Source organism: Dipodomys merriami, unplaced genomic scaffold (assembly GCF_024711535.1).
Source record: "Dipodomys merriami isolate MVZ:Mamm:240054 unplaced genomic scaffold, mDipMer1.0.p SCAF_143, whole genome shotgun sequence".
Lineage (NCBI taxonomy): Eukaryota > Metazoa > Chordata > Mammalia > Rodentia > Heteromyidae > Dipodomys > Dipodomys merriami.
Genome location: NW_027202749.1, coordinates 1,349,396 through 1,364,449, shown reverse-complemented (window position 1 = coordinate 1,364,449; position 15,054 = coordinate 1,349,396). Strand labels below are relative to the sequence as shown.

Genomic DNA, 15,054 nt, shown 5'->3' with positions numbered 1-15,054 from the left:
GGGTTGACCCTCAGAGTGGCCGCGTGGTGACAGGCTCAGGGCACCCCTGGCAGCCTTCCACCTCTGTCCGGGGCTGACCCTCAGAGTGGCCGCGTGGTGACCGGGCCTCTTCCACCTCTGTCCGGGGCTGACCCTCAGTGGCCGTGTGGTGACCAGGGCTCTTCCACCTCTGTCCAGGGTTGACCCTCAGAGTGGCTGCGTGGTGACCAGGGCTCTTCCACCTCTGTCCAGGGTTGACCCTCAGAGTGGCCGCGTGGTGACCGGGGCTCTTTCACCTCTGTCCGCAGCTGTGCTGGGGCCTCGCCACCAGGCGAAGCGTGGGCTGCACCAGGACTCGGGCACGGCAGCCTCTGCGGGGTGAGCGGCAGAGGATGGGCGTCCCCTCGGCTCCTGGGAAGGCTTAGGGAGGCGTGGCGCCCACCCCGGCCCGCGGCAGCTCCGTGCTCCCCAGCACCTGGCCTCAGGGCTTGCCCTAGGCCGCTCTGCTCAGGCGCCCTTGGGGTTCCCTCTTCTCCCGGCATCCTGGGCTGGCCGGGTGGTTTGGGCCGGATGATGACCACGGCCTCATCACCTCTGGGACAAGGCCCAAGAAGGGAGTGGAGGGGAGAGCTGCAGAGCGCGCGGAGCACAGGGCCTGCTTGTCTGGGAGGAGAGTGGAGAGGGAAACACAGCCCCAAACACGGCCAGGTGCTACGCTCCGTGAGTCAGCAGCTGCCCCTGTGCTGCAGGCGCTCCGGTAAGGAGGCTGCAGCTCCGCACTAATCTTTGAATCTCAGACCCAGGAGACCAGGCCCCCACAGCGCAGGACAGAGGACCCCTCAATGAGTGTATGACCCGGGCAGCGCACGCGCCGGGGCAGGCGCAGGGGTGGCAGGAAAAGAGCCTGGATTTTGCTGAAAGAGCAGTGGCAGCCGAACAGTGCTGAGCGCGTTTGGTGGGGGGCGCCCCTGTGCTGCCCGCCTCCCCACCTCCCCGCAGCCCCAGCCAGAGCTCCATAGGCCATGGTGACCTACCTTACTAACGCTTCTTTACACAAATTACTTTTAAATAGCTGTGCACAAGTGTTTCAATTCAACATGCCAGTTTATGTGTGCAGGGAGTCTGCTGTGCAGGTAGAAGGGTCCAGACCGCCCTGGCAGCAGCTCTGCTCTGAGCCTGGGCCCAGGCAGAGGGTCACGAGCTCTGTGTCTCCTCCAGCTGTCAGCACCCACGTTACACTCCTGGCACCTTCCTCCCTGCAGAGGTCAGACCCGCAGCTGTTGGCCCAGTTCTACTACGCCGACGAGGAGCTGAACCAGGTGGCCGCGGAGCTGGACAGCCTGGACGGGCGCAAGGACCCCCAGCGGTGCACTCTGCTCGTCAGCCAGTTTCGCTCCTGCCAGGTGAGCCGCGGGTCCGGGGGTGGCCCTGGAGGAAAGGCTGGTCCTGCCTGGGTGGTGTCCAGACCTAGGATGGCCTTTGTCACCCCCCTCTGTTCCACAGGGACAGCCTTGGGGTCCCTCGGGAGTGCTGGAGAAGCCCAGCCCAGGTCGTGGCAGAGCACAGTGGGGTAGGGGCAGTCAGCACACGGGACCCCAGTGTGGAACAGAAGCTGGTGGGCGGGGGTTGGGCTCCTGAGCCCGGGGGCGGCTGGCCGCCCGGGACCCATTCACCTGCTCCAGGCGCCCTGCAGGGGTGCGGGGGGCAGTGGGCAGCGTGGCCCTGCACCGCTGCTGACTCACGGGCTGCAGCTTCTGCTGCATAATTCACAGACAGCCTGGAAGCAGCTACTAAAAATACTCAGGACTGCAACCACGTGCACCCTGGCACAGCGGCCATGGGCGGCCCCTGCGGGAGGGCAACCTGGGGCCCAGCTGGTAGCACCTAGGTTGGCTCAGGTCTGTGGTGGACCCATGCCAGTCCATTGGGCCACTTCCTACATGCCCTCTGTCCACGAGGCCTGACCTACGTGGCCTCCCACAGCAGAACACTCTGTCCATGTGGCCTGACCCACAAGGCCCCCCAGAGTAGGACACTGTCCACGAGGCCTGACCCACGAGGCCCCCCACAGCAGGACACTCTGTCCATGAGGCCTGACCCATGAGCCCTCCCCCCACAGCAGGACACTCTGTCCACGAGGCCTGACCCATGAGCCCTCCCCCCACAGTAGGACACTGTCCACGAGGCCTGACCCACAAGCCCTCCCCCCACAGTATACTGTCCACGTGGCCTGACCCACAAGCCCTCCCCCCACAGTAGGACACTGTCCACGTGGCCTGACCCACAAGCCCTCCCCCCACAGTAGGACACTGTCCACGTGGCCTGACCCAGAGGCCCCCCCACAGCAGGACACTGTCCACGTGGCCTGACCCACGAGCCCTCCCTCCCAGCAGGACACCTTTGGGGCCCCCTCATGATCTGTGCCCTTTTTCTTTTGGGTTCTGTGGCTTTGCGCTGTTTGGTGACTGCCTCCACTCATGAAGCTGTTTGTCCTTTGGAGCTGCTGCCTCCAGCCTCACGTTACAAACATGCTGGCCAGGGCCCGGGGCCGCCTGCCGGAGGTGCTCCAGGAGGAAATGCTCAGAGAGGACGGAGCCACCCCCTCTGCAGCCCACGTGGGACAGAGGGGAAGGTTTTGGTCCCTGTGAGGCATGAATGTTGTCCCTTCCCGCCCTCTCGCTGTGGACTGGGTGCTTCTGCTGATGACGTTGTCTGAAGGCCATGGGGAGGAAAGGGAGAGGTGGCTGGAGCAGGCTGTGGCCCCTTTCCAGGCTGGCGTCACAGTGAGACGGGGGCGGGGCAGGGGTGGAATGCTCAGGCCAGACGCATTCCTTCCCTGTCTGGTGAAGGCCCTGCCCTTTCTGAAGAGGTGCTGTACTACTGACCCACATGTTCAGCCCTAGGGTTCAAAAGATGAGTCTTAGGGGTTTTTTTGTTTGTGTTTTTTTTTTTGGTTTTTTTTTTTTTTTTTTTTTGTCGGTCGTGGGGCTTGAACTCTGGGCCTGGGCGCTGTCCCTGAGCTCTTCGGCTCAAGGCGGGTGCTCTACCACTTGAGCCATAGAGCCACTTCCAAGTCTTACTTTTTGATTATGATTATTGTAGGTGGGGAGGACCACTGCCCAAAGCCAATCTGAACAAAAAGCATGAGGATCTATCTGAAAAATACCTAAAGCCAAAAGGGTGGGGGGCATGGCTCGAATAGAAGAGTGCCCTGCCTAGCAAGCATGGGGCCCTGAGTTCAAACTCCAGCCCCAAAAAGAAATGTGTAATTTAGACTGTGTCACTGGCTCTCAGTCCTCACTGAGACAGAGACCAGGAGATTCTGCTTCATTGGCCCTGAAGGAGCCTCACGAGGCACACATTGGTTCATTTTCAGACATTAAGGAAACGACCCAGCATTTCTGGGCTCCATTCTACTTTTCATGACATATTCTTATGAATTGTCAAGTTACATTCCCTAAAATTTTGTTGAAGATGTCTGTGTCCGTTATGAGCAGTTACTGGCTCCTCACCTTTTGTTGAAGATGTCTGTGTCCGTTATGAGCAGTCACTGGCTCCTCACCCGTTTTGCTGGTAAGGTCAGACCTCACAGACACTGGCGCTTGTGCTCGTGTGTTTGTATAGCAGTGTGCTCTTTGTTCTTCTGCATCTGGTAGAAGCAGCTATGAACCCTGCCTGGAACTTCCTTGGTTAGGAGATTTTTAACTAAAATTCAGTTTATTGAATAGATAGTATCCTATTTCCTTTTGGAAGAATTTTGGTAGTATACTATCAAGACCTATCTTCTCTTGGGTACCTGTGAGTCAAGCCTGTAATCCCAGCTACTTTGAGGCTGAGATCAGGATGGTCCTGGTTCCAGGCCAGTCCCAGGCAGAGAAGTCTGCAAGACGCTCTCCATGGGAGAAGCTGTGCCTGGTGGTACACACCTATAATCCCAGCTACAAACAGGCAGATGTCTGGGTATATGCTCCTGGGGCGGAGGCACGAGCCCATCTCAGAACTAAAAAGCGGGGGGTAGGGGGGGACTGGCGACTGGCTCAGCAGTAAAGCACCTGCCTGAGTTCAAATGTCAGTAGTGGAAAAAAAAAAAGATATAAAGTGTATTGGAGCAGATAATTCACGTTTCCTCACTTTCCTTTGCGGCTCGGATCTTGTTGTGTAAGGTCCTCAGCAGATCAGCGCTCATTCAAGAGCTTACCTCTCTGACCTCTGACCCCTTTCCTTTCCTTGATGCAAAGCAGGGGTTTCCCATCCTCAGCCAGCACCAGCAAAGGCCTCTTCCTGCTCCCCGGCCTGGGGGCCGAGCCCTCCTTTCCCCCGATGCCTTCTCCCCATGCTCTGACGTGAAGCCAGCGGAGCCCTGGCCGAACCTGCCTGGCTTTTCCTGACTCAAACCCACGGACTTCCTTTCCTCTGTCCAGGGTCTTGAGGCCCATCTCTGGGAGAGGTGATGGTGGCCCCTGCCACTCCATCTTGGGAGGAATTAGAAATCCCAGCTAGGGTTTGTGCAGGCACACTGACAGCAACACCTGGCACTATTGACCTTATTGCTTTGTCCTTTATTGGACCATAGAACCAGGCCTTCCTAGCCAGAAAGGCTTTTAGGAAGAAATGACAGTAGCTCCACTCAATGTTGACTAGAGGCTACTTTTCTCTTTTCCTTTAAGTAGTTGTACAACAGGGATTATCATTCAACGTGCCAGTTTGTAAGTTCAATGCATCTTGATCAGCATCACTGTTTCATCATTGGCTAGATACCGTTTTCTTTTATATCGCTGAGGCGTAACGTTTTCCTTACTCTGCCCGAGAGCTGTGCCTCAGAGTTCAGTGCAGAGGGTTCTCCAGCCCCATGGTCCCCACTGGTGGTGATTTTCCATATCTGGTTCCTAAAATGTTTGAAACGTAAGCCTCCGAAGGCAGAAGGGAATGACGCCAAGATCCCAAATTACAGGGGGTGAGAGTCAATTAGTTTGAGCTTTCTGTAAAGCAACTTGGCAGAATCTAATCAGAGCCTGCAGTGCACATCACACTCTTGACTCTGGAATTCCATTTCTAGAGATGCATGTGCTAAAGTGATTACACCCACATTTGCAAGTCACCAATGTCAGTGACTGCCGCACTAGTTAAGGTGGTGGAGACCCGGGAAGGAAGGGCTGAGACCACACCGCCACTTACACCGCTATCCATCAGAAGCCGGACAGTGGCCTGTCCCCACAGGGGTGACGGCAGCAGAATGCAAGGCCAAGTACACCGGGAGATGGCAGCGCCGACGGAGCCAAGGAAGCGGCTCAGCTGCAGCACGTCACTGCGCAAGCCCTCCGCGCCACTCTGCTTCCCCATCCCGGGACTTCCTGTGAGGAGCGGGCAAAGAAGGAAAGATTTAGACAGGGTTCTGTGTGCTTGAAGACAAGACGGTGTTAAAGGGAAGAGCAAGCTGGAATTCAAGACACAATAAGCCTGGTTTCCTTGAAGATACAAGGCATGCATTCAGTTCATGAATTTTGTATTTTGAGCATGAGGAAGTAAAATAACTTGTTTTTAAAACATAGTTTCTTAAGGTCAGCTGTAATCCAGGAGAGAGCTAAGAGGCTGTGTGTGTGTGTGTGTGTGTGTGTGTGTGTGTGCGTGTGTGCATGCCCACACGTGCACATGTATATCCTAGGGCTTGAACTCAGAGTTCTTGCTCTCGCTTCTGAGCAAGAGAGCTCATGATTGGTGCTCTACCACCTAAGCCATGTCTCCAGCTCAGCATTTGTTGCTTAATTGGAGATGGAGTCTCATGGACTTTTCTGCCCAGACTGGCTTCAAACCATGATTCTCCACCTCCTGAGTAGCTAGGATTACAGGTGTGAGCCCTTGGTACCTGGCTGGGAAAGGCCTTTTATTCCTACAGGGTGCTGACTGTGTGGTAGACAGGGAGCGGTGTCCCCTCAGTGTGCGGCAGGAGAGACCTGCTTCACGGGCCCCTCAGCTGTGCACCTGACTGGCAGTGCGCGACCTCTCAGGGCCCAGACCTGTGCCACAGAAATGTGGCAGAGAGAAGCAAACTCAGACACGAGCCTGCAGACCTAGCAGCTCCATTTGCTGGCTGGATCCTCAGAAGACTGGACAGGTGTGCAGAGAGGTGCGCAGGATGGACACAGCGCTACTGCAGGGAACAGGCAGGGGAAGGGCAAGCACCACTTCGCTGTTTCTAGGCATGCTGGGAAAGCCTCACGGTGCCACGGGAAGTTTCCCAGTGTCACCTCAAAGAAGTTCACCAGGACCGCTCTAGAGGCCACGTGGGCCTGGCCTGACCTGCGGAAGGGTCTCAGGGATGAATGTCAGCATGCCTGTCCACTCTGGGGACATTCCTGGGAAGTGTACAGCCAGCAAAGGCATGCTACTGGACTACTTTTGTATCTTAAGAAGCGGAGATAGCCAGGTACCGGTGGCTCACGCCTGCTGTCCTAGCTACTCAGGAGGCTGAGATCTGAGGATCGCGGTTCAAAGCCAGCCTAGGTAGGAAAGTCCGTGAGACTCTTATCTCCAATAAACCACCAAAAACCCAGAAGTGGCTCTGTGGCTCAAGTGGTAGAGCAGTTGCCTTGAGCTGAAGAGCTGAGGGACAGCGCCCAGGCCCAAAGTTCAGGCCCCACGACTGACAAAAAAAACAAAAAACCAGTGATGTGCGTGGCGCCTGTGCCATGTGCGGTGGGGCCAGCCGGATGTGGTGTTGGCATGCTCGCTCCTTTTGTTTCAGGACAACGTGTTAAACATCATCAGCCAGATCATGGATGAGTGCATCCCCCAGGACCGCGCCCCTCGGGATTTCTGTGTCAAGTTCCCCGAGGAGATCCGGCATGACAACCTGGCTGGCCAGCTGTGGTTTGGTGCTGAGGTAGGAAGTGGCTGTTTGGGTCCCTGGGTGTTCGGTTGGGTTGGCCTCGTCCAGGCAGTGCCTGTAGCACGCTGAGCACCGCGGGGCCCAGGGCCTTCTGTCTGCTCCAAGGGAGACAGCCGCAACGCTGTGTTGCAGAGGTGGTTTTTAATGAGATTCCCAGGGCTCCACACACCCAGGACCCCCCCCCCAAAAGGACTTGTAGTAACACTACCGCTATCAGCCAGGCTATCCTTACTAAGGGGGCCTTGATTTTTGCCACATGTCATAGTAGTCCATCAGATCTTTATGTTTATTTCCCATTGGGGACACTGAGGCATCCAGAGGAAAGTGCCCGCCGTGTGAGTGCAGGACTGGTGTCCCCAGCCCCGGCCTCCCGCAGCCCCGCTGGGGGTCACCCAGGCACCTCGCATTGGCTGTGCTCTGCAGATGTTGAGGTTCAGGGGTGGGGCTGCAGCCTGCTGCCTGTCACCCCGTGCTGTCCCGTTGTCTCTGTAGCCCCTTAACCCTCGTGCCCCACGCGCCAGACCCCTCACCCCTAAACCACTGGCTGGGAAAGCCTCCGGAGTCCTGGCTGGTTGTGGTGAGCCAGCACCTTGTGCCCACATCCAACCTCGGCGTGCTCCTCGGGGAACAGGCCCTGCCGCTGGCCCCGGGCTGCTGGCCTCCCAGTGTGGTCCCGGGACCCCCAGCTCCGCGCTTGGCTCTGGGCATGGCCGGTAGCTGAAGCTGGGACCTCTTGCTCTGCTACTCAGGAAACTGCCCTCAATGGGCACTGCAGATGGGCTTAGCTCTAACGGGTGAAGGCTGAGCAGGTGTGTAGGCACCCCCACCCCAGGAGGACACCCTCCTCCCACCATAGAGGCTGGCTACACCCCCACCCCTGACCCGAGAGCAGTCAGTAAAAGCCCAGGACACAGAGTGAGGCTGGAGGCCTGGCAGAAGTGGAGGCTTTGTGGTCAGGGGGCTCTTCACCGGCCCAGAGCCTGGCATGCTTAGGGGAGTGGGTCTGGGTTCCAGGCTGGTTGGGTTTCTCCAGCCTTGAGGTGTCTGTGATCTCCCTGAAGGTCACCGTGCTTGGGGTCAGTTCAGCCCTGGTGTGTTGTGCTGAGGAGCAGGCCCGAGCGTGGCTTCTGGGAATTCCAGGCCCATGGCCATCCCGTGTGCTGGTCTGGAGGGGACAGGAGCCCCACACTGGGGGGCTGTGCGAAGCCCTCTCTGAGCCCCGTGCCCTGCCTGCCTCCTGGGTCCCTGCCGAGGCCGTGCCCGTCTCTGGGGACACCTGTTGTGGTTGTGGCTGCCCTGAAGTGATGGAGGCCTCAGGAGGGGCACCGTCAGTAGCAGGTGCCCAGTCCTTGCCCAGAAGAACACGGGTGCTCAGGCCCTGGGGCCTGCGGTCAAGTCCCTGCAGACGGGGTGGCCCCTGGGAACCCCGGGCTACTCCCACGCCTGTTCCCCGACTTCTGCCCACAGTGCCTGGCCGCTGGCTCCAGCATCATGAACCGAGAGCTGGAGAGCATGGCCATGCGGCCCCTGGCCAAGGCGCTGACCCGCAGCCTGGAGGATGTGCGGGGTGCCCTCCGCGACCAGGCGCTGCGCGACCTCAACACCTACACCGAGAAGATGCGGGAGGCCCTGCGGCAGTTTGACATCCTCTTCGCAGAGTTTGAGCTCAGGTGACCCTGGGACCCAGGCCTACGCCCCAGGTGTGGGGGTCACCGCCTTTGCCCTCCAGGTCAGGGAGTGACAGCTCTTTGGGGCTCATCCTGGAGTTTCTCGCTAGAAAATGGAGAAGTCGGGGTCTATGGTGCCACCTGTTTGTGGGGTTAACCCTGGGGGCACTGCGGGGGTGAGCGGGGATGTGACCTGGGGGTCTTGCAGGGTCCTGGCTGTGATGGGCTTCCGGGGGAGAAGACTTGTTGGGGAACCAAGAGGCACGGCAGGCACACTGTGAGATGAGCAGGGACACGGGAGGTACCCTGTGGTAGGCGTACAACTGTGACACGTGGCTGTCACCTGTGGGGACACGCAGCCGTCACCTGTGGGGACATGGCAGGCACACTGTGGTAGACATGCAGCTGTGAAGAGGTGGGATGCAAAATCCACGGCCAGCAGTCACAGTGGTGAAGATTGCCTGTGATGTGTGGAGCTCTGCTGGGTCCACGCAGGGAGAGCCCCCCCACCCCCCAGGCCGGAGCGCAGACAATTGCACCTTAACTCCTTCCCTCCTTGGATTCCCAAAGCTTCCACAGCAAGAAAAGGTCAGGCAGTGGTTCTGAAGACAGCCAGCGTTCTCGTGGGAGACGGTTGAATGACCTCGCACGATGGCACTGCCCCTGGGCAGCCGCCCTGCTGGCTGTCCGGCCAGGGCTGACTCCTGGGCTGCAGAGAGGCATGCGGCCAGGCTGTCCCCAGTAGGCGCACGGGCTGCTTACCACGTATCCATGCATGCAGTCGTGGCCCCCCGCCTTTGCCCCGTTCTGGCCAGGGTAAAGGTGGGGACAGTCATGAGAGGCAACCATGGTTTCGGGTGGTCAGGGCTGACACGGTGCCGGCTGTGGGGCCTTCCAGGTCTGCCCTGGCAGGAGCTCTGATTTAAAATACCCGTAAAGCTGGGAGTTGTACATTTATGCAGTTATGACCTGCAGCACTGTTGAGAATTGGGGGTTTAATGTAATACCTTGTCGGGGAGGTCTGGGGAGATCCCAAGGCCTGACAGCCCTTGCTGTTCGCAGCTACGTCTCGGCCATGGTGCCGGTGAAGTCTCCCAGGGAATACTACGTGCAGCAGGAGGTCATCGTGCTGTTCTGCGAGACCGTGGAGAGGTGAGGACCCTGTTCCCCTGCCCTGTTCCAGGCCACAAGCAGCCCGGTCATCCCTGTCAAAGCTGCTGGAGTTTGGAAAGCCCTGGTCCACTGCCTTCCCCACCCCGCCTCCTGCTGGTCCAGCCCCATGCCCCCCTGTGCTTCAGGCTGAAGGGCCAGGGCACTGCTGGAGTCCTGTGGGGGAGCACAGCACAGAGGGCTCAGCTTTGATGCCTTTGCCCAGACCTCGGACTCCCTCCTCCACCTCACCCTGGGAGGGGCCCCTGTGGGCTCCAGTCCTGCTAAGCACCACCGCAGGGTGGGCCTTCGGTACCCCTCAGGCCTGGCGCAGATTCTTACATTTGGATTTTGGGGCCAAGATTTCTCCTGGAGTATTGCCCCAATTTGTATAGTGCTGTTGGCACTAAGTGATTTACAACTGACTAAAGCACACCGTAGTTTGTAGGTTTAAAAGGGACTGTCTGTTCTTTTGAGAGATGTTTCAGATTGCCAGAACACAGGGTGACAGAAAAACCTGTTGCGTTGAGGTCCTGGCGGCAGCAGCATCTGCTCAGGGGTGTCGGCCGGCTGGCAGGGCGGCTGGGAAGCTCCCTTGCTTGAGGATCATCTTTGCCCCATGTTTATTCTTGGCACCAGGGTTGTGTCAGTTTCCTGGTGCAGCAGAGCAAGGGCTGCACGGCCTCTTCTTTTGCTCTGTTGGGTGTCACAACAAACGCCCAGTGGCACAAATAGGTCCTCTGTGTTTTCTGTCCTTTCCTGGGGCCAAAGGAAAGCTGGAAAGTAGCCTGGACCTCCATGCAGCGGGGAGCCCACTGCGCGGCACACGGGCTGCTGCTGGGTGCAGGTCACCCTCCAGGCCCGTCCTCTGGGGTGATGAGGCCTGGCCTGAGCAGGCTGCGCTCCCCGACGTGCTGGGGGCCTGGCACAGGCGCAGTGGGCCGCGCTCCCCGACATGCTGGGGGCCTGGTGCAGGCGTAGGCGAGGGCTCACACTCTGTCTTCCTCGGCCAGGGCCCTGGACTTCGGGTACCTGACCCAGGACATGATTGATGACTACGAGCCTGCTCTCATGTTCACCATCCCCAGGCTGGCCATCGTGTGGTGAGTGCCCTCCTCCCCGACAGTCACGAGCAGAATCCTGGTGGCCCATCCCTGCGGAGGCCGCCGGGGCCTCTGTTAGCCGCGGCCCAGTAGTGGCTGCTCAGCCACTGGCCCCGGTGCACTCTTCAGGCTGGCCCTGTGCGCTTTCCGGGCTGGCCCCGGTGCACTCTTCAGGCTGGCCCTGTGCACTTTCTGGGCTGGCCCCGTGCGCTTTCCGGGCTGGCCCCGGTGCACTCTTCAGGCTGGCCCTGGTGCACTCTTCAGGCTGGCCCCGGTGCGCTTTCCGGGCTGGCCCCGGTGCACTTTCCGGGCTGGCCCCGGTGCGCTTTCCGGGCTGACCCTGGTGCGGTCTTTGGGCTGGCCCCGGTGCGGTCCCAGCGCTGGCCCCGGTGCACTCTTCAGGCTGGCCCTGGTGCGCTTTCTGGGCTGGCCCCGGTGCGCTCTTCAGGCTGACCCTGGTGTGGTCTTCGGGCTGGCCCTGGTGCGGTCCCAGCGCTGGCCCCGGTGCACTCTTCAGGCTGGCCCCGGTGCACTTTCCGGGCTGACCCCGGTGCGCTTTCTGGGCTGACCCCGGTGCGGTCTTCGGGCTGGCCCCTGTGCGGTCCCAGTGCTGGCCCCAGTGCACTCTTCAGGCTGGCCCCGGTGCGCTTTCCAGGCTGACCCTGGTGCGGTCTTCGGGCTGGCCCCTGTGCGGTCCCAGCGTTGGCCCTGGTGCGTTCTTTGAGCTGGCCTTCTGGCCTCCCCTGGCAGATGAGTAGCCAAACATCCTGAGCACCCCTGATTTGCTCAGTGGTGAAGGGGAGCCCCCACCCTGAGTAGTGCGAGGTGGCTGAGCCCTCACCACCTGACGCAGGACGGCAGCCTGCTGGGCACAGGCTCACCCGGGGAGGCTGGCCACACCCCACGCAGACCTGTTAGGTGACCAAGGGAGCAGAGAGACACGAGGACCAGGTGTCCCCTGGCTTCTGCCAAAGGACAGGATTGGTTTGACGGCATAATTTCTGGACAGGCCGGGAAGCAGAACCTGCTAGGCTGGAGACCAGGTGGATGGCAGCCTGGAGGCAGGCTGGATACCTGGTAAGCCCCTGCCCCTCGGGGGATGCGGGTGGAGCTGGCACGCAGGGCCTCAGCCTCCAAGGTGTTAAGGCAGTGCGTGAATGAATTCAGGCCCTGCGTAAATAGCAGTAGAACTCTTTGTGTCTCTGAGCATTTCTGAGCTTCTCAGGGTCAAACTCTGAGCCCTGTGTTTGGGGGTGTCCTTGGTTGTTCAACTACACCTTGACTCCAGAGACACCTCACTGAGGCCTGGAGAACACAGAGCAGACACACAGTGGACTGTGGGGGCAAATGAAGTATGAGCATAGTGGAAACATGGGGTGCTGCTGAGCATCGGGACAGGCCAGCGCCCCGGGCCTGCAGAGGACAGGCACGTCCCTCACCACAGCGAGGCCTGACCCCCCCTCCCTGCAGAGGACAGGTACATCCCTCACCACAGCAAGGCCTGACCCCCCCTGACCCCCCTCCCTGCAGAGGACAGGCACATCCCTCACCACGGCAAGACCTGACCCCCCCTGACCCCCCTCCCTGCAGAGGACAGGTACATCCCTCACCACAGCAAGACCTGACCCCCCCTGACCCCCCTCCCTGCAGAGGACAGGCACATCCCTCACCACAGCGAGGCCTGACCCCCCCCTCCCTGCAGAGGACAGGCACATCCCTCACCACGGCAAGACCTGACCCCCCCTGACCCCCCTCCCTGCAGAGGACAGGCACATCCCTCACCACAGCGAGGCCTGACCCCCCCCTGACCCCCCTCCCTGCAGAGGACAGGTACATCCCTCACCACAGCAAGACCTGACCCCCCCTGACCCCCCTCCCTGCAGAGGACAGGTACATCCCTCACCACAGTGAGGCCTGACCCCCCCCTGACCCCCCTCCCTGCAGAGGACAGGCACATCCCTCACCACAGCGAGGCCTGACCCCCCCTGACCCCCCTCCCTGCAGAGGACAGGCACATCCCTCACCACAGCGAGGCCTGACCCCCCCCTGACCCCCCTCCCTGCAGAGGACAGGCACGCCCCTCACCACAGCAAGGCCTGACCCCCCCTGACCCCCCTCCCTGCAGAGGACAGGCACATCCCTCACCACGGCAAGACCTGACCCCCCCTGACCCCCCTCCCTGCAGAGGACAGGTACATCCCTCACCACAGCGAGGCCTGACCCCCCTCCCTGCAGAGGACAGGCACATCCCTCACCACAGCGAGGCCTGACCCCCCCTGACCCCCCTCCCTGCAGAGGACAGGTACATCCCTCACCACAGCAAGACCTGACCCCCCCTGACCCCCCTCCCTGCAGAGGACAGGCACGCCCCTCACCACAGCGAGGCCTGACCCCCCCTGACCCCCCTCCCTGCAGAGGACAGGTACATCCCTCACCACAGCGAGGCCTGACCCCCCCCCTGACCCCCCTCCCTGCAGAGGACAGGTACATCCCTCACCACAGCAAGACCTGACCCCCCCTGACCCCCCTCCCTGCAGAGGACAGGTACATCCCTCACCACAGCAAGACCTGACCCCCCCTGACCCCCCTCCCTGCAGAGGACAGGTACATCCCTCACCACAGCGAGGCCTGACCCCCCCTGACCCCCCTCCCTGCAGAGGACAGGCACGCCCCTCACCACAGCAAGGCCTGACCCCCCCTGACCCCCCTCCCTGCAGAGGACAGGTACATCCCTCACCACAGCAAGGCCTGACCCCCCCTGACCCCCCTCCCTGCAGAGGACAGGTACATCCCTCACCACAGCGAGGCCTGACCCCCCCTGACCCTCCTCCCTGCAGAGGACAGGCACATCCCTCACCACAGCAAGACCTGACCCCCCCTGACCCCCCTCCCTGCAGAGGACAGGCACATCCCTCACCACAGCAAGACCTGACCCCCCCTGACCCCCCTCCCTGCAGAGGACAGGCACATCCCTCACCACAGCAAGGCCTGACCCCCCCTGACCCCCCTCCCTGCAGAGGACAGGCACATCCCTCACCACAGCGAGGCCTGACCCCCCCTGACCCCCCTCCCTGCAGAGGACAGGTACATCCCTCACCACAGCGAGACCTGACCCCCCCTGACCCCCCTCCCTGCAGAGGACAGGTACATCCCTCACCACAGCGAGGCCTGACCCCCCCTGACCCCCCTCCCTGCAGAGGACAGGCACATCCCTCACCACAGCGAGGCCTGACCCCCCCTCCCTGCAGAGGACAGGCACATCCCTCACCACAGCGAGGCCTGACCCCCCCTCCCTGCAGAGGACAGGCACATCCCTCACCACAGCAAGGCCTGACCCCCCCTGACCCCCCTCCCTGCAGAGGACAGGCACATCCCTCACCACAGCAAGACCTGACCCCCCCTGACCCCCCTCCCTGCAGAGGACAGGTACATCCCTCACCACAGCGAGGCCTGACCCCCCCTGACCCCCCTCCCTGCAGAGGACAGGCACATCCCTCACCACAGCGAGGCCTGACCCCCCCTCCCTGCAGAGGACAGGCACATCCCTCACCACAGCGAGGCCTGACCCCCCCTGACCCCCCTCCCTGCAGAGGACAGGTACATCCCTCACCACAGCGAGGCCTGACCCCCCCCTGACCCCCCTCCCTGCAGAGGACAGGTACATCCCTCACCACAGCAAGGCCTGACCCCCCTCCCTGCAGAGGACAGGCACATCCCTCACCACAGCGAGGCCTGACTCCCCCTGACCCTCCTCCCTGCAGAGGACAGGTACATCCCTCACCACAGCAAGGCCTGACCCCCCCTGACCCCCCTCCCTGCAGAGGACAGGCACATCCCTCACCACAGCAAGACCTGACCCCCCCTGACCCCCCTCCCTGCAGAGGACAGGTACATCCCTCACCACAGCAAGGCCTGACCCCCCCTGACCCCCCTCCCTGCAGAGGACAGGCACATCCCTCACCACAGCGAGGCCTGACCCCCCCTGACCCCCCTCCCTGCAGAGGACAGGTACATCCCTCACCACAGCGAGGCCTGACCCCCCCCTGACCCCCCTCCCTGCAGAGGACAGGTACATCCCTCACCACAGCAAGACCTGACCCTCCCCTGACCCCCCTCCCTGCAGAGGACAGGTACATCCCTCACCACAGCGAGGCCTGACCCCCCCCTCCCTGCAGAGGACAGGCACGTCCCTCACCACAGAGAGGCCTGACACCCCCTGACCCCCCTCCCTGCAGAGGACAGGCACGCCCCTCACCACAGCGAGGCCTGA

At 61.0% G+C, this 15,054-nt stretch overlaps 1 protein-coding gene across 4 annotated transcripts in view; it reads left to right on the top strand.

The window, feature by feature from the left end:
• Zfyve28 (zinc finger FYVE-type containing 28) overlaps nucleotides 1–15,054 on the top strand; it is a 90,255-nt gene that overhangs the window by 41,138 nt on the left and 34,063 nt on the right. For 2 of the 4 annotated variants that reach the window (XM_070021699.1, XM_070021698.1), the window contains exons 2-6: nucleotides 1,242–1,382; nucleotides 6,722–6,859; nucleotides 8,333–8,535; nucleotides 9,595–9,684; nucleotides 10,695–10,784. In XM_070021699.1, coding sequence (XP_069877800.1) covers nucleotides 1,242–1,382; nucleotides 6,722–6,859; nucleotides 8,333–8,535; nucleotides 9,595–9,684; nucleotides 10,695–10,784 — 662 coding nt within the window. Of the gene's footprint in view, nucleotides 1–331; nucleotides 358–1,197; nucleotides 1,383–6,721; nucleotides 6,860–8,332; nucleotides 8,536–9,594; nucleotides 9,685–10,694; nucleotides 10,785–15,054 lie in introns of those variants that run through there. The other 2 variants (XM_070021701.1, XM_070021700.1) reach the window with 2 other exon arrangements.